Raw genomic sequence first — 26,120 nt, 5'->3', positions numbered from 1 at the left:
AACACATACAACAGTACATGCTAAAAACACTGGCAGCAAAGAACAAAAGAAGCACAGATAAATTTTCCCACCGTGGCACAGCTTCAAAAATGACATAGCTCATTTTTTTGAGTGGGATTTTTTGGATGAGATCCTATCTCATACTTTCATTTCTTGGAGATCAAATGCAATTTGCTCCTCACTAATGATCTCTATGACATCTATTAATAACCTAAAGTGTCAGGTAGACCAGTATCTCTTCCAACTTTCCCCTTTTCAGCCTCCATATGATGTATTCTCTTATGGAGGTCGATCTGGGTCACAATGTATGGATGCAATGTGTTAAAATGTTCTTGCAGCGTCACTTTTGAAATTTTTTGTGCATTGCAGAGCCCTTTGTACTTTTATTTTTGCTTGAAATAACTATACATCATCATCATATACCCATTCTCTTACCCATTGTGACTCAACTGTCAAGGAAATTGCACACAAACCTTCATTTAAAGTCATTACTGCACAGAAACTAACACATTCTTTTTAAAAACTCTCTATGAAAATGTGCATTATGAAACAAAATGCAGCCCTATAAAGCACACTGATGCTGGAGCAGCACCTACTTTATGATATCAGGGATCCAGGCTGATACTAAAAATGCTGAAAGCTCACATTCAGAGAGGAAACAGCAGCTTAGAGAGCTGAATGTGGAGGCAGTTGCCTGGTCTGCTTAAGGTGTGGTCAGACTGTTTGATTGCAGTGGATGCAAATTTTTCCTGGACTGCATCAAACGACAATCATGGTTAAACAATCATGTTTAAAGAAGCTTCATTATTCCTCCACAGAATGAAAATCAGTAGATTTTTTGGCCTCTTGGGGACAGAAAAACTCCACAACAAGCTGAAAAACACAGATCTCTGATATATGATCATCTTATAAAGGTACTACAGCTAAAGACATGAAGAAATGCATCTTTTTCATTTGGATTCAGCCAAAAAAATATGTTTTTTAGTCTGTATTGTTTTACGATGCTGTTGGTACATGTGGTATTTGGTCCATTGTCCAGTCTGAGCCATTGATTTAAGTCGGTATACTGTAAGTGGAACATCCCATTTTGTGTGGGCCGAATTGTATGCGGAGTGGAAACCATGTCCAATCGGCTGCTGGCATTGTGTCGGTCAGATTTCACAGAGTATCCAACCAGTTTGAATTAGTGTCAGTGTAAAAAATGCCACTTATGAGCTGACTTTTATTAAAAAAAGGACATTTTGAAAATACATTTGCTGTGATGAAAGACCAACTTTAACCATAAAATTCTAAATAATCATAAAAAACAGATGATATCATTGGTACATTTTTACATTTTCTGTCCCTTCGGAACTCACAAAACAATCGTTTGAAGAGAAAGTTCGTACAGAGGAGAAAAATAGGATTAATTGCAAATCATAAAGCATTTATTTGTGGATAAAAAAAAACAGCATGCAAGTCGAAAGCGTGTTCATCTTGTTGGTTTATAGTGAACTGTATTACAGAATGACTGTTTATCATAATCAGAGTGAGAAACAGGTTTGTTGAGTTGGTGTTGTGGTGCAAAACAATCAAAAAACAGAAGGTAAAAGAAAACACAAGCACCTATTCTATCCAACGTAAGAAAAAATACAACAACCACAAAAGTCAGGTGATCATAAATAATATAAATAAAATGTTTACAATAAATGAATATGTAAAAATATTTTATATATAGTAAATATATGAGTGAAAAGAGCTGTTGATGCTTCAGTATTAACAACCTAATGATGTCATACATAATAATATATCAGTCATATCTTTTACTGTAATACTTTAACTACATTTTGCTGCTAATACTTTCTAATACTAGTACTTTCATGCAGGACTTTTACTTATAATGGAGTATTTTTTTTTTTTTTTTTACATTGCTGTATTGGTACTTTAATGAAGTAAAGGATCTTCCACTACTGAATATAATAATAGAGAGTAGTGTCAGCATCAGGTGGATTATAAAGGACCCATCCTGTTGGAAGAGGCTGGCTGTGATGTAAAACTGCCACACACACACACACACACACACACACACACACACACACATATGTATATGTGTGTGTGTGTGTGTGTGTGTGTGTGTGTGTCTGCGGGGGACGGCGGACTCCCATCACAACCAAGATGGCGGCGGAGCGGACAGCCGGCTCGGCTCGATGACTGACAGAAGACGCCTCGCCTGGTTGAACAGCTAACGGTCACATTCAGAGAGAGCGAGAGAGAGACGGAGAGAGAGAAAAATAATAATAATATTAAGAAGAAATAAAAACAACAAAATCGCACACAGACAGACTGACAGGGTCACCTCACCTCCTTCTGGGCGCTGTAATGCAACAACACCGGTAGTCGAAGTTGTGTGTGTGTGTGTGAGAGAGAGGACTAATTTACCGTTCACAACCGGGGGTAAGTACGAAATGATGAACCGTTACTAGTGACTGACCGCCTGGTCGGGGAGGGATTTACCGGCTAGAACAAGCCAGAAATCCCCGTGTGTGCTAGCTCTGTCACCGTTATGTGTGCTGTCGTGTTTGTTTACATTTGTTTTGTGGTAACAAATTACCGCTAATGACAATTCTGACCTCGTCGCATTTGTTTGTTGTTTTTTTTTTTAACAGCTCATTCCTGCAGCTAAGTATGTGCTACAGGTTGTTTGCAATCAACGCTAATTTGTGTATATTTGACCACCTGTCCTGTGTGTAAATGTGTCACTAGTCACACCACATTAAAGCCTCTCGGGTCACCCGGTGATATATACATGTCTGTTTTATCCACTAGCTCTAAACTAGTCATTTAAGAGCTATAAATAACTCAAAACACTACCCTTCTCTCCGTATACAACCCCTTGCTTGCCTGAGGATATTTTAGGTTTGTTCAGTTAACCTTTCAGCAATGACACAATACATGTCTTTGTTTTGTGACTGTAAGGCTGTCAGTGCTTTTCATGGGTTTTTTTTTTTTTTTTTTTTTTTTAAAGCTGTCTGGTGGTGATGGTGGCGGTGTAGCAGCTCAGGGCAGAGAGTTCGTCACTAGGGGAGGGAAGGGGGGGGGAAGATGTTGAGTGTGTGCTAATCCAGCCTTGCATAAATGATATCCAAATTTGAAGGAATCTGTTCATGGTATTGTCATGCATCACTGCAGATATGTCTGAGAAATACTGCCAGTGCAAGGCTGAATAAGCTGAGCTGCAGGGGGGAGTTAAGGGATTGATACAGACAGTGCTTATCTGTTTTCTTATCAATATTCCTGCTTAATTTTAATGGGGTTATGTTTATAATTATGTGCAAAAGTGCTTAAAGGATAAAGGCTGGTGATTTTTCTATGTTTTTTCTTATTGTCAACTAATCTCATGTGCAGAGCCAAACCAACAATGAATTGATCTACTTGTAAGTATTGTTTGTGTATCCAAAGCCTGATATATCTTATTCCTCTGTGCTGTAATCCTCAGTTGTTGTCCAAAAACTAACGTCAGTGAACCACACAGCTGCACTGGGTGACATGTTCCTTTTGTTACAAAGAGTTTGGCTACATTAGTTTGTGTAGAAATGGCTCCAAAGATCAATAACAAACATGTTTACAGTCTCCTGAGAGTAGTTCTGTGTAAGGCAGAAATCTTAAATGTACAATGTAGTGCAAAGTTAAGAAGATGTGGCGCAACAAGCTAGCGAAGCACTGTAAACAGAACCACATTCCCACACATGCTCAGTAGAGTCTGTCTTACATAGAACTACTCTCCAGAGACTGAAAACATGATCGCTGTTAAAAGTCTTTGAAGCTGTTTCTAAACAAACTAACGTGCCTGTAATCTTCATGGAGCATGTCACTGAGTGCAGCTGTTTGGCTCATCGATGTGTTTTTAATAGTTTCTGGACAACAACAGAGGTCCACAACACAGAGGAATAAGCTGTATCAGGCTGTGGATACACACGCAATACTTAGTAGTAAGAAAGCAGGATCAAGTCATTGTTGGAGATTTGTTGTCCATAAGAAGGACATAGAAATTCGCCAGCCATTTCCTTTAATGAGCTTTTAGATTATTTATTTTTAGTAAGGTTATAATGGAATAGGCTACTGTTGATTCACCAGGAGGAAGCGAGAATAATCTAGACTCGTCTATCTTACACGTGGTTGATACAGGAAAAACAACAATCCTTCCTCCCCCAGACGGAGGCTCATGTGTTGAGAGCAGTGACTCAATAAATGTGTGCAGGGAGTTAGCTGCTTCAAAAGCAGGTATCACATCAGATGTAATAACGCATGACGCTAGTTAAAGCCAACATTTGTGTTTAAACATTTTAAGGCCGACGCGTTGCCTTATTCAGGGCACGTTCTCTAAACTCGACCACGGGTGAGTGAACTAACTACCAATGAAGCAGCAGAAAATCCAAAACACTGCCTATATATATATGTGGCATATTGTTCCAGTCGGTCAGCAGAGTCATCTCTGTTACACTCAAAAAGCTTTATCTGTGTGTTTTGTTTTGCTTTGGTACAGTTAGCCCACTCTGTAGAGCATGTCTGCTACACAGTCCCCAGAATGTAAACACACCCACGAATATAATTGCACACCACTAATGAGTGCATCATCACTAGAGGACAGCTACATGTAGGAAAAAGAGTTCATCTAACAGTAGGTGAAGTGAAAATACCTCATACGTCAAAGTAATTAATGACTTTCCTATAAAGAGAGCAGCTACAGACTGCTGCAGGAGCTCATCAGTATGCCGGTTCTGACCAATCAGGAGCCGGTACCAATTCAGTACACATTCATAGAGGGTGTGAACATACCAGCAGTCAAGCCATGGCTGCAGTGGGGAGATTTACTTTCCAAAAATTCCCCTCATATCATTTAGTGGTGTCGCACAGGACAGGCAAGTCTGGTCAAATCACACATGTGACAGAAATACTTTCAAGCCTGTCATTTGAAAAACCGCAGCTCTACATACCAGAAAGGTAACCTGCACTGTAACTTCATACATCCTCTGCCTGCTCTGTTGCTTTTTTTTTCATTCAAGTATTTCACATATCATAGAGTTTCTCATGTCCAGAGACCTGAGATGTGTTGTTGTGTACATGATGGACGGTATGTTTGTGTTTTGTCTTATTGCCTTGTCTGTTCTTGTTCGGAGGGCAGATGAGCCGCTGTGTTGGAATGCCAGAGAGGAAAAAGAGTCGAAACGAAGGCACTGTCGTCTCGCTAAATGTGAGCCAGGCTTTTGGGGAGGGTGGGGAGGGGGGGCTAGGGTTGGGATGTGTAGTCTTGTGCAGGTCCAAGAAGAGGATTTACGGCAGGGAGTAAAAGATGAAAGCACTAGACAGCTCGGTGGTGGCTGCTTAGCTGATTGAAGACTTCAGGTACACTCAGTAACCCTGGTTCCTCTTATCCCGACACCAGCCTCAGGGTTAATGCTTACAGTCCACATATAACCGAGACCGAGTGTCCCCCCTTCCCATAGCAGTGATGGTTTTAATACCTGAGGCATAAGGTGCATGGTATTCCCATCATCTTGTGTTTAGTGAGTCCCGCTTCATAGAGCCGTCACCCTTCTCATGCTTGAGGAATGATCATGTATTTCTGCAGAACATTCACTTAAACTTCTTTAATGTTTCATTGTTTCCTTCCAAAGTATTTCTCTGGTTTTTGGAGCTAACTAGGGATGATCCTGGAGATTCACTGGGCACTTCCAACTCTCAGTTAAGCTAGTCTGGTGTTCACATAACATAAAGGAAAAAAACACTGCTTAGTTCATCTCTTTTTTTGTAATGAAGCTGTAGTAAAGATGTGAAGACACTGATTTTTTTCCCTTTTTTTTTTTTTTTGCTCTCACTAGCAGTGATGCAGGTTGAAGTGTTTTGATGTGGAGGCTGCAGGCTACAGCAGCTTACAGCCTATTCCAGCTGTCATAAAGATTAGGTTACACTATAGCCAAGCTAATGATAAGGAATGTTATCACCTCATTTAAATTCTTTTTGTACCTCCGTCTCTATCTATCTCTGTGTACCTCCATTCCTCCAAGGACATGGAACAACAATTTTTACACTGATGCTTTATTCGTGTCTGCAGGTTATTAATGATTCCTTATATTTGAACATAATACTTTTCAACAACAATGTGCGCTGATTTATACAAAGGAGGGGAGTAATAGAGATGATGACAGCACAGAAAAACAACACAGCAGCAAGAGGATGTAGCTGCTGGAAATGAGTGACAGCGACGCTCTTTGGCATCTATTTCCTGCTCTCGTGAGTGATCAGATAGGTCCGTGTGTGTTTCTCTGATTTCTGTACGGTTGTTGAAAGATGCTCTATCTGTTTGAGTCTGATGGACTAATACCATTCTTTGTTTTACATCAGTGAAACATTTTTTGTTAAACTTCAATAGCTGGAGACTCTTGGACATGATGTAACATTAATTACATCGAGTCAATATACAAACAAAATATGCCCAGAACATCATCAGTACATGCTTTTATGTTGCTCTTTTTTTTCCTTTAGGGATATGAATAATAAACAACTTGGGTGTTGTTTTTCTTGTCTTTAGTTGAGATTTGTTCACATAGAAATATTTATACTGAAATGTTCGAGCCCACTTGAATCACATATTTGGATCCAGCTGACAGTTGCTTTTTTAAAGCCTTTTGGGTATATCTCCGCTCAGATACTTTGGTTTCAGTACAAACACTAAAAGAAAAAAAAAAAAAAACAACAAAAACTTTCTGTACTTAGTATGAGTTTAAATAATCTTTTCCATGAAAACCTTCTTCTCTGTTTTACAAGTCAAACTTCTCAAATGCTTCATTGTTTGATGTTTTTTTGTACACTGTGTACAGGAAACCTTGCTTAAATTAAAGTATAAATTACCAGAATTATGATACATGTCGCTACAGGCATGACTATAATGATACTAGAAGTACTGAGGCTTGATACCTAGTTCTCCTTCACTGCAGATTAAGCCATAAATTTAATATTTTAGTAGCAAGATTTGTTGGATACAGATCTGATTATGTATGGCGGCTGGAAAAGGAGAACAAAGTAAGAATTTCACTGTACAGAGCGACCGACTGTTCTCTGCGCATATGTCAATAAAGATTTAATGTTTCAGTGATGCGAAGAATTCTTCCATAAAAGCAGGACTTTGTGTCAGACTGAAGGTTACAGCACAGCGTCGTCTCTGTTTTTTATGCAAAACGCGGCCAAAAGAAGAAGAAGAAGAAGACGCTGTACTACTAGAAAAAGAAAAAGCTGCTATAGATTTGCATGCAGAACAACGGAGAACGGGATTACATGTTCCCAGGGAAGACTATCCACAAACACTAATTAGCTGTAAGCTCAGAGTATTGCCTCCAGAGAGAAAGAAAGGCAGGATGTCTCCACAGTTGGTGGGTGGCATCTGGTGTTCGAAAAAAAAAAAAAAAAGACGAATTTGGGCGTTGGGGAACTGATGTCATCATCTAAAGTGAGATTCATAGCACCTAGCAAAGTCATCTGTCAGAAGACAAAAACACATTTTGGGTTGTGTTGTTAGTGCTGCAGGGAAATAATGCAGCAGTATGCAATATGTATGAATAGAGAAAATAAAGTTTGGGGGGTAGTGGAGTAGGTTTAAGAATTGTTTGACCCTTTGGACAGTCGGACAGGCTGCTATTGGTACCATTGTTTCGGATTCAGAGGAGAATACTTAAGCAATGAAATTGGCACTATGGGTAAATAGTGCATGACTCAACAAGTGCATAATTTGATTAAAATTGCAGGAAAACTACATAGAGGACAGTCTAGCAATTTACAGTAAAACAAACAAACAAAAACACATGTTATTAATATTTAATTGGAGGTTTGGTAGCTTGGAGGTGCTCTTTTTTTGCTAACACATCAGCTAAAATTTGACCTATAAACCCGCCAGAAACACAGCAACACTGGTGCCAGACTGTCAAATGGAAGTCAGATACATTCAGGTTTGGCTCAACAATCTATGAAATAAATAAGAACCAAAACAGAACTAAAAGGAGATTGAATATTGGACATACGGTAGGTTTGTCAGGTGGTCAAAAACAAGGACTGAGTCCACTGATGTGTAAATAGGCAACTGTTGCCATGATAACTTAATTAGGTGATAATTTGTAAGTGTTGTGTTTACACTGTGTTGTTCTGCTGCCCAAAAAAAGACATGAAAAAAAGAAGTAAACCAACTAAATCAGGTTTTTGAGTGATATGGATGTAACTTCAATCATGTGCGCTGAAATATAAAAGCATTATTTCAAGGATAAATTAGACTAAAGTCTGATTTTCCGCTCTGTTCCACTTTGAGGAAACTTTAAGTACATCAGATTTAACTTAAACCCCGTTGTATATGGGCTTGCCACAGCCGAGGCTTCACTTGTAAAGGCTGTAATTGTCTGATTCTCACATCTCTCTGTTGCTGCTGCTGTGTGGTCTACCAGGTTCACAAGGGTAAAGGATAATTCCCCACCGTCTCTCCTTTCTTCTCATCGCTCAGACGGAAATTGGCTCTTTAAGACGTCACTAAATCAAAACTGCCAGACTTCAAAGTTAACAAGCTATACAGATAAAAAAAAAAAGAGGTCACACAGGAAAACAAATGTGTGTTTTGGTACAAATCACTTTGTCTGACTTGAAGGCACAACAAGCAGCCTTAAGAACATTTTTCTGCCAACGAGGGAATTAAAAGATCAGACTGGAAAGAGAAGGCAGGTCGGTTAGATCGGGTTTCCTGGAGACATGGTATTAATTCCCACAGGGCTCTGTGTTAGCACTTCTCTGCGCTAATGCACAGAGCCAGGACGGTAACATCTTATGTACTGTTGAAGACCAGGAATTATGATCCCGGTATTAACCTGGATATGTGTTTACTGAAATATGACTTAGTAACATTTTTCCACCGTGTAGCTGTTTCCTCCAATTACTTTTCTGGTGGCTCACAGTTGTCAGCATAAATATCACCGAGACGGAGGGCTAAATCTGTGAATGAAAGGTATGCAGGAGGTTAAACAAATGACTTAGTCTAGCCTTTATGCTAACATCAGACTGCAGAGGAGCGTTCAGCAGCAACATCAAGTGCAGAAAAAAAGATGTAATGTTAGCACAAACAAATAGTCTTAGGACAACACTCCTGTACCTCAAACCACCAAAACAACTGGATCAGACCACCATATTGATCTATATCAGCCTTAAAAACCCAGTATTGGTCGGGCTATGCTTTATATTTGTCTCCCTGAGTCGTGTTGTTTAAATGGAAGCTCATTTGTTTGCAAGCAGCAGCTACAACGGCTTGAGGCTGAAGCCAATACGGATGTACCTTAAAGTGTAATACCACTGACAGCTGCTACATGCTCCCGTTCAAAAAGCATCATCTTCTCTCTAGAAATACTAAGTCAGCCATTTTTTTCAAGGAGTCATTCTGGCCTCAATCGCTAAATTCAAGTCCTCTAATACGTGTGCAGGTGGTCATTTTGGGAATTATTGCTCCGCTAATAAGATTTGAAGACTTATAGTAGCTTTGATGTCTGCTGTGTGGGCGTTGATTGACAGTTCGTTGGCCTGCTGCTCTCCTTGGCTCTGGGACTCGAACTGAGTTGGACTGTTGCCCAGAGCTGCGACTAATGATTATTGTGATTATTGATTAATCTTCTTTTTGTCAAATAAACGTCAAAAAACAGTGAAAAATGTCCATCACAGTTTGCTAGAGCCCAAGGTGGCGTCATTAAATGTCTTATTTTGTCAATAATACAAAACTCAAAGATATTCCATTTACTATCATGTAAGACAAAAGAAAGAAACCGTCAGATATTTGGCATTTTTGACCTAAACAATGAATATATTATCAAAATCGTTGCTGATTAATTTTCTGTCAGTCAACTAATCGATTAATCGTTGCTTCTCTACTATTGTCGAAACATTTCTGTAAGTTTATTGATACTTGATTACGATACCTGTCGTGTTAGTACAGTTTAGCTGAAATAGCTAACGTGTGCGCTGTTTCCTGGTAAGCTAACGTTAGCTTGGGTCAGAGGTAGCGAGGCGTTTTTTCCAGAGCGTGAAAGGCAACATCCCTCACTCCTTATTGGAAGATCTTGGCCCCAAACGGCAAAGACGGTGCCAACAATCAGCAGCACCTCTGGGCTTCAAACCGGCTCCGAGGCAAACCGATAACTACGTCTCCTTGAGACGGAGGCGTCAAACGTTGGCGGTGAATATTTCCCCTTAGACTTCACCCACCTCTTCCTCTTTTTTTTATTTTTGGTTTGTTTATTTTTCTCGCTGTAATCAGAGTGATGTTAATAGGATCACTTCTGGCAGGTGAAGTCTGTCACCGCTCCGTCTCGTGCTGCTGCGTAACCATCCATCATGGTTTGTGCTTAATTAACCATAACAAACACATCACAGTCTCCCACTCGCGCCAAGAGAGGAAAAAAAAGGCTTAAACTTGAGTTGAATTTCAAAACATCTTTTGATATTTCAGTCAAGAACTCGTACAAAGTTATTCAAAGCACTTTGTATGCTCACTAATGCTTTTCTACTGAAGCACCTTACAGCGTTATTAGCATATTCATGTTTGGTATAGGTTAATCCCAGTAGGTTATTTCTACGGTCTTCCCATTGATCCTGCTTTCTGCGTGGTTAAAATCATTGTGATCTGTTACATTAGTGAGTGTTAACGGATGAAACCCTGGCGTTTGACCCTGAGCGTCCTCCTCCTGCTTTGACAAGTGCTAAACTTTGAAGCTTTAATTTGAAATCATAAATTATTCCAGAGTCAGAAATAAGTGAGCCTCTAGAGTGGAAATAGAGAGAGAAAAAATATATATATATAATGCTTCTGTGGTGTAAGATATTTGTTTCCCGAAGGCATTTTCTTAACTTTATGAAGCAGGAAACATAGTCAGTGTCAACACCCCCCCTTGAGATGTTGTTGATAATTAGTACTATCTCCAAATTCTGAAGTAAACCCTTCATCTCGCAGCATTAGTTCTCCCGTAACTTTTATGTTATATAACACCAAACATGCCTACGTTTATCCGAGCCGAGGTAAACAATCTCAGGATCTTGAAATGAATCTCTTGTAAATATAAACTGCTTACCGTAAGTCTGCTGACACCCTGCAAACAGAAAGAAAACAGCTTCTTCTTCTTTTATTTCATCATGCAGGTTGCCAGTCACACATGACTTTCTATCAGTGTTGCCAGGCGCATGATAATTATTGCATTTATATGATAATTTACCTCTTTGCCCCCTGTCTCATTTTTTTTTATACATTAATTAAAGGTTATCTCTAATGAACCTTGTTTAAACCGACTGTATTTGACAACTTTCATTCGGTAAGTGTCAAAGTGTTTTTGTTTGTTATGGTTTATGCCTGCCTGTAATCTATTAGCTGACACGCATATAACACTGCATATTTGCATATTGTCATAACAAAAGCCGGCCCGTAGTCGGAGCCCGTCGCAGTCAACCTGCTGAACTCATTCGATGTGTCGTGACCTTTAGCACAGATCCGTGTAAGTTTGAAAGCTTGTGTGCCGCAGTCCTGGGTTTAAATGTACAATAATCTGCTCTGAAATATGATAATTCTGGAGTATTTGCACAGTTATTTGGTTTTCACACCCGGTAACACTGAGGTCAAACATTATTTTCTGATGAGCAGTAAATGTGATGTTGTTTATGGGCAGGCAACTTCATTTTTCATAACGACTAAAGGACTCGCATCAACGTCCAAGTTTTAACTAATTTATTATGTGTCTGCGGATCTGGCTTCCCTTTTTTTTTGTCCATTTATCAATCTGTCTTTTATATCTGGCATCTTAGAAGGAGTCGACTGAAATTTGACATAATTGCATAATTGCATCTGAGTGCTTTGCTCTGGAATTTTACACATTGCTTTGTACCTGAAAACTAAAAAAAAAACAAAACACCAGTATACACCCACTGTACAAGTCTATTTTCTTTGTGACATTGATTGGCTGCTGTTATATAACAAGTACTGACTGACTCAGAAGAGGAATGCATGATTTTAATTTGTAGGAGACATCGTTTATATTGTTTCCCCTGTTAGAAAAAGGAAACACCAACTTAATGATGGCTGGTTGTAAGATATAATTATTATGATTATTACTCCCTGAGGGTAAATATGTCTCACACTATGAACGAGTCAAGTCAAGTCAATTTTATTTACTTTGTATAGCACCAAATCACAACAGAAGCTATCTAAGGACACTTTCCACATAGAGCAGGTCTAGACTATACCTTTTTAAAATTTACAGAGACCTAACAGTCCCCCATGAGGAAGCACTTGGCGATAGCAGCGAGGAAAAACTCCCCTTTTAATGGGAAGAAACCTCAAGCAGAACGGGGCTGTAGGGGGGGCGGCCATCTGCCTTGACCGGCTGGGTTGAGAGAGAGAGGGAGGGAGAGGGAGAGTGACACAGAGAAGCATAACAACAATAACAACAACAGTAATAATAATAGAAATATGACTAATAATAATAGCAGCGGCGGCGGCGGTGGGCGTCAAGCTGGACAGCAGTCGGTCGGCAGCTGAAGGTCTCCTGCGAGATGAGAAAGCACAAAACTAAGATGCTAAGTTAGTAACGTGTATTAATGGTACATGAATGTGTACAGATGGAGAGGAGGAGGAGGAGGAGGAGGAGGAGAAGAGAGGAGCTCAGTGCATCACAGGAAGTCCCCTGGCAGTCTAGACCTATAGGTGCATAAATAGGGGCCGGTCCAAGGCGAGCACGGGTCGGCCCTTACTATAAACTTTATTATAAAGGAAAGTTTTTAGCCTATTGTTAAATGTAGAGAGGGTGTCTGACCCCCCCTCCCTCCCCCCTCCCGGACCCAAACTGGAATGAGAGCTGATAGCTGAAGGATTTGACTCCCATTCTACTTTTAGAGACTCCAGGAACCACAAGTAAGCCTGCAGCACTGACGCCTAAGAAAGCAAACACACAAAAAAAACAAACTGACAGCAACAAATGGTCACATAACTAATTAAAAATACAAGTTCTGTTGACTAAAGTTAATGTATTCTAACTAAACCTTATGCATACTGTTTCCTGGGGACACACACACACACACATACACTGTGACTCATTTTCAAAGCAATTAAAGTACATGTTTAGTGCTCGCTGTTGTGTAATTTGGTTGGCAAATAAGTTACACAACAAAGTGGCCAAAGTGGCTGGTAGTAGATACACTGAGCTGGCAGTCTGAAGCTTGTTACCAGTTCTTCTGTGGATATTCTGTACAGCTTCCCTTCATGTCTGTGCTTATAAAAGACAAATAATCTGCAAATATTTTGAGACTCTGTTAACTTTTTTTGGTCTTTTTTTTTTTTTTTCAAGCAAAAATGCCAAACAGTCTTTGGTTCCAGCTCATTAAATTCAAGAATTTGCTACCTTTTTTTTTTTCCCCCATGTATGATAATTAACTGGATATCTTTGGTATTTGGACTGACAAGCAAAACAAGATATCACTTGGGAGAAGTTTTTCAGAACTTTTTTGACACTTTATCAACTAAAGGACTAATCAATAAATTGAGAAAATAAGCAACAGACTGATTGATTATGAAAATGATCTTTAATTGCAGCCTTCATTCTTTAGATTGTTGTTTTGGGAGCTGAGAGTTTGTAAGTCGCAGCTACAGCTCGTCAGGACCAGCAGTGACATTTCACTCAGGTGTGTTTGGCTGCAGAAACGTGAAACACCTCGACTCGAGTTTCTCTCAACATTTGGTTAGTTAAATAACAAGTCAGGTGTACAGATTCATTTCTCCGAGGGGTCATCTTTACTCCGAGATGTTATGTGACCTGACTGGTGTCGAGAGGCACCGGAGCCAAACGCCCACTCCTCTTGGCTAACTAGAAGCAGATGCTTGGCTAGTGAGGCTTCCTACTGGCTTGTGTTTATGTTCTTGAGCACATTCCTTTTCACCTCCTCCACGTGTCTGCCCTGCTGTGGCTGTCTCCCGACTTCAATGTCTATACAGCTGGAGCCCAGAGCCAACGACCGGGCCATCGGAGCCTAGGACCAGAGTCTGTTTGGTGAGTTTCGTTGGCCCCCGGTTCTCCTTAACTGGAGACAGCTGGAAGTCGTTCCCCTGTCACGTTGTCTTAAACAAGCCCCTTGTGGAAGCGACTGAGGGTCTGGACATCTTATCGAACTCCTCCCTGAGTTCCTGCTGTGGTTATAAGTCAGCGAGTTTGGGCTGGGAAGCTTTGTCTACAGCTCTGGCACCCGGCCCTTCATGTGGCCTAGTTTCAGGTTTCTGGGCCTGTGGTGCTTTTCCATCAACTCTGTTTCTTTTGCTTCTCTTGCTCCCACCCCGGCTCTCCTCTACCTATCTGTACTGTAGAGTGTCAGACAGAGCCCGGATAATCCGTGCATGTTAACCGCATCATATAATGCGCTCCATAGGCAAAAGATTTCTACTTCACAAAGACACTCTGCAAAAATCTCGGGGAAAATGATATCTTAAGGCATTTGTGCTGAATGAACACACATCATAAATGATTCAGAAACACATAAATATTTTCTGTAGTGCCTGAGGACCACTGTGAAGAGCTCCATAGTGACCTTTTAAAGAGGCTTTTGGCCCGAGCACACCCCCCCCCCCCCCCCCTCTTAAACATTCACAGCTTTTTTTTTTATGCTGAGAGGAATAAATCGTGACTCCTCTTTGGGCGTTTACCTCCAAAAACCAAGGCGAGACTTCCCTTCCAGGTCAGTCTGCCAGAGGCCGGGGGAGGTAGGGGAAGCCAGAAAATTAAGATATTTGGATTTAGACCACTTAAGATGTCATGCAGGTTTTCATTCTTATGTGTCAGGCACGGCGTGAGTCACCGCTCTGCATGTTTTGGATGCGGTTCCTAGGAGGGAATCCAGTGATGATCTGTGCTTGAAAATAGTCCTGTTGTGCCTTCTCAGCATATTTGACGCATCAAAAATTCAAGGCTGATCTGGATAAAGGATGTTTCTGCTAAATTTGTTAACTGTTAGCTGCACGGATCGAGCCTCTTTTTTTATTTACATGAAGTTAATATTTTTTAGTATCACAGCAATGCAGCATAAGCTTTTGTGGTGTGACCTATAAATCCTCACCTCGCTATCACCTTCAGATTCACCGATGGCTGTGAGCTGTGAGATATAGAATTCATTTTTCATCCTGCCAACTTGATAATGTTGAATTTTATATATACTTGAAATATAGGGCAGGCAAAGAGAGCAGCATAAAGACAAGAAAGGCGGATTGATATCAGTGGGAGTTCAGGATTGTCCTACATATACAGTTTATATATGTAATCCTTATGTAATGTGTGCCACAGTACCACCCCGGTTTGGTTTGCTTTGTATTTTTAGCAAGCTGACAGCATGGCGTGGATGAGTGTCATTCTTCGGCCTGTCATGTGACTCTGTAGCCAGCCTAACGAGGAGGAGGAGGAGGAGGAGGGGGGGTTTGAGAGAGGGTGACACTGCTTTGCTTTGCATCCGTGGGACTGCAATAAATTAGGTCAACATCTTTTTTTTGTTATGGGGTTTGTGCTAAGTGAGGAGTTAACTGTACTTACTGTGCGTCCTATGAAACAAACACCCGAGTCAGTCGAGACTCAAAATGCAAAATCCCTCTCCGGGTCAATAAAGCTGCAGTCATTTGCAAGACGGGAGATAGCCGCCAGCCGACACCCGGCGCAATTCCATCCTTCCTCTCATTATAGGTTGCATATGATATTATAGTTAATTTTAAACATAGACTCTGTGAGATTTGAGTGTTTTGCAAATGAAAAACAATAGAACATGACTTTGTCCTGGCGCTGACAAAACCACACGTGTTGACCATGTTGGTTTCTGCCTTTCATTATGTCTGTGAAATACAGGAATGTGACCTCAGGACCTTGTGCTCACTCTCTCTCTCACACACACACACACACACACACACATATACACACACACACTGTCATGCTGTCTGTCAGCCTGTCAGGCTTTTCTAGACACATGCTCACATGCAGGCTTTTAATGGCAGAGTGTTATGAGCAGACGTGAAGGTGCAATGACGGCAATGTGTGTGCATCTGTCCCACAACTTTGAGCCGGCCTTGCGTGTAATTTTCTTTCTTTTTTTTTTTTTTACACGTGCTGTTGTTTTCCACGTGCCTCAGTTGTTCGGATTGGTATGATGATGTGTTTGGACCCGTTTTTAGCTCTCTGTTGCATTTTCATATTGTGTTAAATTCCCATGTAAACATTTCTGAAAGAGAAATGAGCACGTGTCCAACATCCTGTCCTTCGGGTGTTAAACTGATGTGTTGTAATACGAGCGTCCCGGGGACGTTCATGAACCTGCTCTATGTGTTGGACAGGAAGTGGAGAGCAGGACGGTGGTCCTGGACTCAGGACGCCGTGCAGATGTGTGGCCCTCAGAACTCCCGCGGTCACTCTTAGTTTAACCAATTATCCTCCAGCTGATAACTAGAAGAGCGCTGCCAGAATCAAGGTTGATGTAAGATGTGGGATTAAGACTGAATGGCCCGGGTCCACCTCACAACTTCTGCCTTATCACAGCTGCCCAGACATCACTTGGCAAAGAGAAATAACTCAGCGAACTGAGCACCGACAGTCTTCTCATCAGTTTCTAGCAGGAAGGGAAGCGATGAGGTGAGATGCATCTGTAACCCGAGCGTAAGAGCCAGAACACGGTGAACCAGCGTTTTTCTCACCGTCTGTCAATAGCTGGAAATGACAACAGAAAGGAACACAAATTGCTGTTTATTTGTATGTAAGCTTGGCTCATTGACCTCGCAAAGATCATTTCATTATGCCACCAGGCTTTTATGTAAACAAAACCTTTTCTTTCTCCACTAAATGTTGTGTCTAAAACTGCTAATTATCACTCATTACATCACACAACAAAACTGTTAATGAAGAAATGCGGTTCTGTTACATCTGCTGAAGCCTGCAGCCTTTAAGACAGTCTGCAGGATCTTGATACTGAAGACAAACTTTGGCATCAAAGCTCCTCAAAGACAAAGACCAGAAATCCCAAATGCGCAGATGGAAGGACATTCGCTGGTACAGGTCAAAACAGAGAAATATTTAGTTCCTTTGGTGTCTTCTTGACTTACAACAGCCTCCTATAAAAGGAGGCTCTAGCAGCGGTCTGTGTAGCCTCGGTAGCAGCTGGAGTCTTGCTAGTATAGCATCACATAGACCGGAGTTGGCAGCGTCTTCACCTTCCTCCCTGAGCCAACACATTTAGCTTAGCTAACACGCCCTCCTTGTTAAACCTCTCTCCCCCACACCCTCTTACTGCATACGCTTGGAATCACAGGCCTCGTCCAGTGGAATTGTTCAGAATTAAATTGAGCAGGAACAAATCTGGTTGTAATGAAACGGCTATCCGGGTGAGAAAATTCTAGCTGACTGTGACTCGCTCGTGTTTTTCAAAGAGATAAATCAGCTTTGTCCAGAAAAGGTCTCACATCCTCTACGGTATTTACAATCTGTGCATAACTGTGTTTTATGTAAAAACCTGAAGACACGTTCGAGTCGTGCGTGTCTCTCACACTTCCTGATTTCAGCTGTAATGAACCCGACGTGTCGTTCTGCGTCTGCATGACTGACCAGGAGAAGGGCGAGAGAAGCGGTTGGGGGTGGGGGGGGGGGGGTGGGGAGGGAGGTCAAGTTTCATTTTAACTCACAGAGACACACTCATGTCTCTAAGGCTCAAGTGTCAAGAGGTTGAGTGATGAATTTGGTCACTGAGGCAGATTGACTCAACACCACCACACCCAGAGGCTGCAAAAGGATAAAAAAAAAGCAGAACTGACTTACAGTATTTCTTTGTTCTTCAGCACTTTAGCATCGAGCAAGACTGTTTAAAGTGCATATGTGAATATTATGTAACATCTCTTTACCCACACGCTGTCACATCAGGCTTAAGACAGTAATGCCTGTATATGTTATTGTAGAAGAATAATTGGGTAAAAATGGCGACAGTAATAAGGAGAAACAGTCTTTTCTTCTTGAGGTGTGACGGATACAAATGTGTTCTTGTGTGTAGGTGATCTTGTGAGCTCATTTATTTTTTTGTGCTCTTGGAGAGAAAACTTGAGCATTTCTTTGATCATGAGGGAACTGAACACACTCATAATTTAAACAAACCTCCCCTTAAAAGAAAGCAGCAACACAAATTTAGCAGCGACACTTGTTGAGCATGTTGCCACAGTTTCTCCCTCACACCATTAGTTTTGTTCACAGTTGTGTCTTTGGCCTAAATTCTTTTTTTTCATTCATCGTTTTTGTCTCAGACTCTGACCTCAGCGGTCTTCGTCTCCTCTGTTTTCTTGAAACGGCGCTGTGATCACGACACGGCAAACAATCAGTGCTGAAGTGCCGTGTCGCATCAAAGTAACGCTGATCTTGAAAAGTCACTGTTATCCTCAGAGAGCTGCCAATGTTGGGTCTCTCTCCTGTGTCTGAAACAGAAAATGTCCTCCCTGTTGTTTGGAGATTCACTAAAAAGTGACATTTCGTGTGTTTCCGTACTTTTAGCACGTTTAACCGGCCGTGTCGGTTTACCTTTCAGTGTGTGTGCCTCTCTGGTGAGTGTGTATGTGATGTTGTGCAGTCAGGACATGCCCTTCTTTGGATAGATTAAGGAAACTACTGTTTGGGTTTTATTACTCTGCTTAATAGGCTTCATGATATCACAAGCCTTCTAATCAGCAGGTTTTTATGTGGGACCGGCCTGCAATTAAGGCAGAATGTCAAGTGTGAAGAAACACCTCATTGCTCCCTTTTTAAAATGCACACTCAGGTCTGTGCAGGCAGCCGGGCTTTAACTGTGGGGTTTTTCACATTTTAGAATCAGAGAAAGGTTCAAAACCCTCAACATCAACAATGTTCTGTCCACTTCAGAGCTGCATGTTCTTTCTCAGTGTCCTTGAGCCGGGACACTGAACCTTTCTAGCTGGTCATGTGATCTGAAGCCAGTCTGGTCAAAGACTAACTGTCTAAACTGTAAATGGCTACCTGGCACATAACGGAAGCCCCTCTCCTCTTCACATTTTTACCCCCGCTTTTTAAATTTGCCCTTCTACCGGCCTCCCCTTCAGTAAGATTTATGACTGTCAGATTTTCTTATTTCACTGCCAAAGCAAAGGCGCAAGAACCGTCTGTACCTGCTTCCACAACGAAAATTAATCTCCCTTTCCCCTCTCTCTCTTTCTCTCTCTCTCTTTCTTTCTCTTCCTGTCTGTGTCTCCGTGTCTGTCTTCCTCCTTTCCTTTCCTTTCCTTTCCTCGGCTACCGTGCAGGCAGTCGGCTGGGATGGAAGATGATGGAGGACAAAGGCCCTCGTGTAGCCGACTACTTCGTGGTGGCAGGTCTGACGGACCCGTCCAAGCCGCTGGACCAGGAGATCCACTTTGACGACGTCTGCCATAAGACGGCCAAGCCTAAGGCGCCCATCACCGACGTGGCGCTGGTGATCCGCTCGATGGGCGAGGAGGTGCCGCCGGGGTTCACCTGCATAGAGACGACGCCGACAGGCCATTCGGCCGATCTGAACAACGGCGGCCTCATGGCGCCCCAGATCTTCCTGTGCTACAGGCGAGGACGCGACAAGCCGCCGCTAACTGACCTGGGGTAAGTTATGAAGGAGTCTTAAAGGTGGGCTGTTGGACTTGTTATGTTAAATCAATCCTTATAAATAAGAAGCTGAAACGAGAGAATAAAAAGTTATTGATAAGAATGTATATATTCTTTACAATCAGCTGCTGCTATCAGCAAATATTCTGGTTGCTGTTGTTTCTACTTTCATCTTTCTGCTCATGAATCTTTGTCCTGCTGTCTCTTGCTATTGTGAGTGAGGTGTACAGTTACAGTCTTAAAGGTAGTCCATACTTTGAAAAGCTAAAGTGCTCTGCTCTGCCTGAAAATTCCTCCTGTGCAGCAGTTTTCCACAGCAGCTACTTTCTGCCGGCTTTGCAGTCGTTCCCTCATTGTGATCTCTCGACAAAAAAAAAAGTGAAAAGAGTGTTGTGAAGCACGGTTACAGGTGTCCTCCTCATCTTTTGAACTGGAGGGATTCAATAGGGTTTGTTGAGTCCTCTCTCACCTCTTGGCTGGCTGAGGCAGGTGGTGACAATGCTAAGGAGGCCAATACTGGCCTCTGACACTACAGAGTGCAGTGCTTATCAGGCACTGACACAGAGGCTCTGCTTAGACCGTATCAGCAGCCTTTGCGTGCTGAAAGACCAGAGGGGTTGCACTTTTCAGACACTGGTAGGACTAATGGGAAGCTGAGTGTGTGTGTGTGTGTGTGTGTGCACACAAGTGTACCCATCATTTATATCCATTTTCCCTTATTGCTCTGTGTGATAGTGAATCGTTGCTCAGCCTGCAGAGGAAATAATTAGTATTATCTGTGACCATCTGTGATCGTATAAACAGCAATTTTGTTCAATACTGAGGACTAGAGAGGAACACAAGGAGCAGCACTGTCACTTCCACTGTTTCCACCAGGATTAAATATGGCATTTTCTGTATGAGATAGCTCCTCTGCTCTTTTTTTTTTCCTGAGGGTTTTATTTCAAATGTCTTTTAATATTTTATTATGCAATTTTCTAGCAGAAATCACCTGAAATAAAGCTCCTTTAAAAAAAATACTGTGCAAAATCTCCTCACACAACTTCAGCTGTCTGGAGAAGTAGAAGCAAAGTCTAATTTAGCTAAACAAGTGAGTAATGAGTGAAAAAGCATAAAAATGATTTACAGCATTTGCGCTGCCTCTAAATACAACACCATACAATATGTATCCACCCAGCTTTTATGTCAAACACTGGCTTTTCATAGCAAAGTCATCTTTTTTTTTTAAGGCAGTGATTACTTCACCACAAGACCTGGCTGACAGTTGTAGTTTGAAGGCAGCTGGAGCTCCTCACTCGATGACACTAGTTTCCCTGTGATGTGTGTTTATGTGCTGGCATGTTATTGTTATTTGAAGTGGAAAATGGTGCATGCGGCGCTGTCTTTCTTTAACCAGCAGGTATCATTATAATGTGTTACAAATTTTCCCTTCAGTCTTTACTTATGTCTCATAAACCTTTGCTTAATAACAACTCCAGCTCTCTGTGAGTTTAGTTTGGCTTATTTGCCACCTCCAAGGCTCATAAATCTGACTGTTTTATCATAAATTGCATAAAATATTGCTTCACAGGTCATGAGGTGCAAAGCAGACGTTTAGTTTGATCAGCTTCGTCTTGTCAACCCTTAAAAAAAAAGTTGGAGAAACGTCCAATTTTATGCTTAAACTCGGAGCTCCACCTAATTGGGCCAGTGAGATCATAACTGCATGTTGTGTTCATCACTTCTACGCTCGAATCACACGCCGATGTGGAGTTTTGTTTGGCTGACCGTTGTGCTCTGCCTCACCCCGCAGCGTTCTGTACGAGTGGAAGGAGAGGCTGAAGCAGGGCTGCCACATAATCCAGACCACACCCTCCGGTCGACCGGCCAACATCAGCGGCAATTCCTCCCAGCGCATCTACGTCACCTACCGCCGGGCGCCCGAGAGCCAGCCGCACGCCGCCCTGGCAGTCACCGACATCTGCATCATCATCCCGAGCAAGGGGGAGACGCCTCCACACACCTTCTGCAAGGTGGAGAAGAATCTCAACAGCAGCATGGTGAGAGAGTCTCTCCAACACTGAAACACTACTGACGGTGCACTTTTTACATCCCAGCTCCACGTTTAAGGTGTCAGACTATCAAAACGAGGGCTTCTCTCTCTACCGCCACCGGTTTTGCTTTGACATTCTGCAACAGTTTTCAACAATCATACAAGGAGAAATGTGTTGCAGAAGAGGTCAAGACATCAATTTCTAAACCCAAAGCAGCAGGATGGATATACGAGAGCGCAGCGCCGACACCTTGCAAACTATACTTTAGTGCCTATATGCCAAACTTGAATTGATCTTGTGGTTTCTTTTACAAGGAATTCTGGAAAATATAGGAAACTTTAGTAGTCAGGTTGAAGAGAAGTGGGAACCCCAAAAAATGTCAAATACTTCATCACGGAATAAGTCTTTGAATGTGTGGAACATAACAAGGTATTAACATAACGTATGAGGGTGGGTGTCATGACATTTTTAATTTATTGCTCGTCTCGTCAGAGAATTCAAAATGTCAAGATGTGCTTAAGTTATAAGACTCCACTCTGATGCCTCACTTCCCCCCAAATCCTTCTTCACACGTTTTAAAGGAGAGATTTTAACTTTAACTTTAACTAGTGAGCAACATGAGATGATACTGAGCCTTATTGCAATGACTATGAGGAAGCTTTTCTCAGGTAAACAATCTGAAATGATAAATTGTTTTGGAAAAAAAGTCTCAACCTTAAACATATCGTTGAGTCGTGCAGGACAGAGAGTATGAAAATAGACTCACAGCTCACATTTTTTTGAGTTAATTGTGGTTTTTTTCAGTAGCTCAGAGAGATTTCAGCTCCCAGGTGAGGTTCTCGAGCTCGCTAATGCATCCAATTATGGAAAAATTCTGTAAAACCTTCCTCTGTTGCCTCAGGAAGTTTTCTAAATGCCGTGAGTGTGTGTCTATGTGTTTTTTTTAAATTCACCATTTAGTGCAGTATGGACAAAATAACAAGTAGAGAGACGACATGAGATGATATCGGTTTACAAAACATAAAAGGACACAGACTGCTAACAGGGGACGGCATGTGAAGAAAATAAAAAAAACCAAAACAATAAAAACAAAATAATTCAAAGAAATAAAACTAAACAAGCAGAGATTGTGATCTGTTTGGGTTTGGATGCATTTCAGGCCAGTTTTTGCAGGATGCCTTTGGTTTATTAATTCTTTCTGTGCACACATACACATTCACACATACATCCTTTCCCTTCCCCCTCAGTTACATGCTTATATATTTACATTTATGCTTGTGTTGTGGCGTTAACGCGTGTGTTTATGTTATTTCAGTCTTGTTTCTTTTGGAGGAGAGAAGCAGATTCTTGAGCTTTATGGCTTCTACTCCTGTGTTTAGTTTCCTCTTCACTCTCTCTTTCTCTCTCTCTTTCTCTTTATCCACCTCTGGCCTGTCGTGTTCTCTTCATCTCTCTTCCACCCACCTACACACACACACGCACACACATACACACACAGATATATTACAATACTGTAGATATCCTCGCTCTGTCAGTTTGCTCTACATTTGTTGTTTCATAGCAGAGGCGAACCCACAACTTTTTATGTGTTTGTGTGGTTGCACATGTGTCTTAAAATCTCTGCAAGCAAGAGAGAAAGTGTGCCAGGAAGGATTTTAGAGGTTGTATATAAATCTACAGAGACTTGTGGGGCATGAAGAAGAAAATTGAGGCGCCTACAATAAAAGTGGGATTTAGCTACTAGCTGCTATTCAGCTAATTTTTCAAGCTGCCTTATGTGGGAGCTCTGAGGACCATTTTAATATATCAGTACAGCACTTGAAGCATACTTCATGTCATGTTTCTTCGTGCTGTGGAAGATTGAATGCAAATAGACCAGATTTCTCACAGTGACTTATTGTCACAAATAGGATGTGTTTATTTGATGTATCGTTGCTTCTCTAATAGTTTAGTTACTAGATGAAAATGCCTGGGGGGGAGGTGGGGTCTTGGTTGGGATCGGATACATCTTTGTGCTGTATGCTCCTGTTTATTAATTGTTACATTGACTGGCTTCAAAGGGAGGTTTATAATAGAGGTTTACATTTTCACCCCTGCTGCATTTTTGTTCAATATATTTCAAAGAAGTCATTTATTTTACTACTGTGTTTTGGTTTTTGAAGGACCACACTGGCGACTTTTTGATAATCATGTTTCAAATCAAACTTTAATTTTGTAGATTCATTTTTTTTTGTAGCTTTCAGGCAGCTGTTGGTTTCCTTTCATTCTAGTGAAGTATAGAAATGATTATGGCTGTAAGTTAGTCAACCAAAGAAAATCTTGGTCGACTGAAATCGTACATAAATTCCACTGATCGATTAGTCGCGGGGAGGTTGGATGTAACGGGACAGAGTGCACATTTCTCCGTTCTCTATTTCTCTGTTTAGCGTCTTCAGGTTAGGCTAACTCATTGTTGCTAACTTTGGAGCTAACCTTCACTTTTCCAGCACTTGGGGAAACAACAGACGTGACTTTTTTAGCATTTATTAACTGACACACTGTAGTTTGTCCTGTACATTTACTGCCAGACTGACAACTTACCGCTAACCTTTTCCTCTGCTCCGCTCGCATCCACCGTCTCTTCCCCACTCCTCACTCTCCCACTCGCTACGCAAACATACTACGCAATGACGTATTCCTTAACGAAGTTACGCTACCAACAGTTTCCCAGGCAACGACACGGAGGTTGACTCACGTACCGGAACAGCGCTGCACAGAGACTCCCAAACGCTATTGATTCCCGAATGATTGGATATTTGGCGTTATTTTTGGTATAAAAAATATTTTCTGGGCCTGGCAGGAGTTCTCATTGTTATAATTATAGGAGAAACACTGATTCAGTAAACGTTCAGTAAACATTGAGTACAGTTAGACCCAGCAGGCGCCATTAGGTTGGGCGAATTCAAAGTTGTGAAAACAACGGGGGTGTTTTGAATACACCCCCGCTTTTACAGGTAATTTGTTAGTCTGTTCCTCCCGCTGCAGGAAATAATGGATTAATCCTGGAAGGCTACTGATGTAGCACTTTTCTCCTTATGAAAGGAACACAGAGATTATTCGACCAATGAGAATTTGGTCGGACGAGAGCATATCGACTAGTTAACTAATCGACCAGTTGACCAGGAGACTACAGCCCTAGAAATGATCTCACAGTGGCCTGAAACTTGTTCTTGATACGTGGTTCATCACAGTGAACATTACATGACACTTCTGTTTTCAAAATGTCATTTTTTTGTTGCATAATAATGTTGCAAGCAGAAAAAAAAAAATCAAAATCTCTCCTTGGTGGTGCATTCAAGTTCAACCACACTTTAATAATCAAAATTTCAATGTTTGCTACTAAAAGCATTGCATTCAAACAAACATAATCAGAGATCAAGGCACAGATGACAAAAAATAAGCAAACACGGACTATAAAATGAATTTGGTTTGTTGTTGTTATGCAGCAGCTGACTCATCTCTCAAATACTCGTTCCTCCCCAAATGCATCAACAAGCAGAAATTTCAAAACAAGATTCTGCTCAACAGACTTTAACCTGGTATTAAGTCATTATTGGGCGTAAACATTTTAAAGCCACTCGACTAATCCTGTATAAACTAGTCTGATTTTGCTGCTCAAGAATTTATCTTTGTAACAAACTGGACAACTGGTCCAAGTTTAATGGAACATGGGATGATGAATTTTTCCTCTCACTGGTCCTGACAGCGGGTGTGTGCATCACTGATAGAAGACAATATGCTTACTTTTTCTATTATGCTCTTGTTTTCAGTGGGGTTCCTCTGTCTACTTGTGTTATAAGAAGTCTGTGGCCAAAACCAACACAATAGCCTACAAAGCAGGTAAGCCTTCCTAATCCCATAACTGCCGGTGCACACAGCTCCAAATACTGATGTGTATACCTCCCGTTCCCGGTGACACATGATATCAAATAACCATGTTTGTCTGTAAATACTTTCTCTCCTTCGTCAGTACTTCTCAGATCACTTTATGTGTGAGAAAAACTGAAAAGTGACAGATTTAGGGTCATTTAGATAAATTTGGAATGTTATTTGCGGTTTTCCAATCGGACCAGTTGCAGTTAAAATGATCCACAGTGGATTTTGAAGTGGTAAATATTTATTGCATTGAACTTTTTTCCTCTCTATCACATCTGTGTGGTGTTGCAGAAATGTCTCTAGAGAGGAGGGTCTGTTGCAGGCTGCAGTTGTGCTCACATGTTCAAGCTTGTTGAAGCATGTTGATGCTTCAGATTTTGAGTGATGTGATAACTGTCTCTGCAGCAATGTTCTTCCCTTTTTTAAAAAAAAAAGAAAAAGTTTAAATGGTTGCCATATTGTTAATAGTAATACAAGGCTCATTTGA

The 26,120-nt window shown here is 41.3% G+C and overlaps 1 protein-coding gene across 7 annotated transcripts in view; it reads left to right on the top strand.

Annotated features, from left to right (window-relative positions):
- Positions 1-2,174: 2,174 nt before the first annotated feature.
- The window catches only part of LOC121903750 (C-myc promoter-binding protein-like), an 82,961-nt gene continuing 59,015 nt past the window's right edge, over positions 2,175-26,120 (top strand). For 4 of the 7 annotated variants that reach the window (XM_042423740.1, XM_042422248.1, XM_042422951.1 and 1 more), the window contains exons 1-4: positions 5,094-5,230; positions 19,352-19,682; positions 21,478-21,724; positions 25,528-25,597. In XM_042423740.1, coding sequence (XP_042279674.1) covers positions 5,101-5,230; positions 19,352-19,682; positions 21,478-21,724; positions 25,528-25,597 — 778 coding nt within the window. In that variant the 5' untranslated portion in view covers positions 5,094-5,100. Of the gene's footprint in view, positions 2,434-5,093; positions 5,231-10,112; positions 10,232-16,672; positions 16,692-19,351; positions 19,683-21,477; positions 21,725-25,527; positions 25,598-26,120 lie in introns of those variants that run through there. The other 3 variants (XM_042424567.1, XM_042425325.1, XM_042426096.1) reach the window with 3 other exon arrangements.

This window comes from Thunnus maccoyii, chromosome 1 (genome assembly GCF_910596095.1).
Source record: "Thunnus maccoyii chromosome 1, fThuMac1.1, whole genome shotgun sequence".
In the NCBI taxonomy this organism is placed as follows: Eukaryota; Metazoa; Chordata; class Actinopteri; order Scombriformes; family Scombridae; genus Thunnus; species Thunnus maccoyii.
Note: the sequence above shows the minus strand (reverse complement) of the source record. Positions and strands in the feature narration are given on the sequence as shown.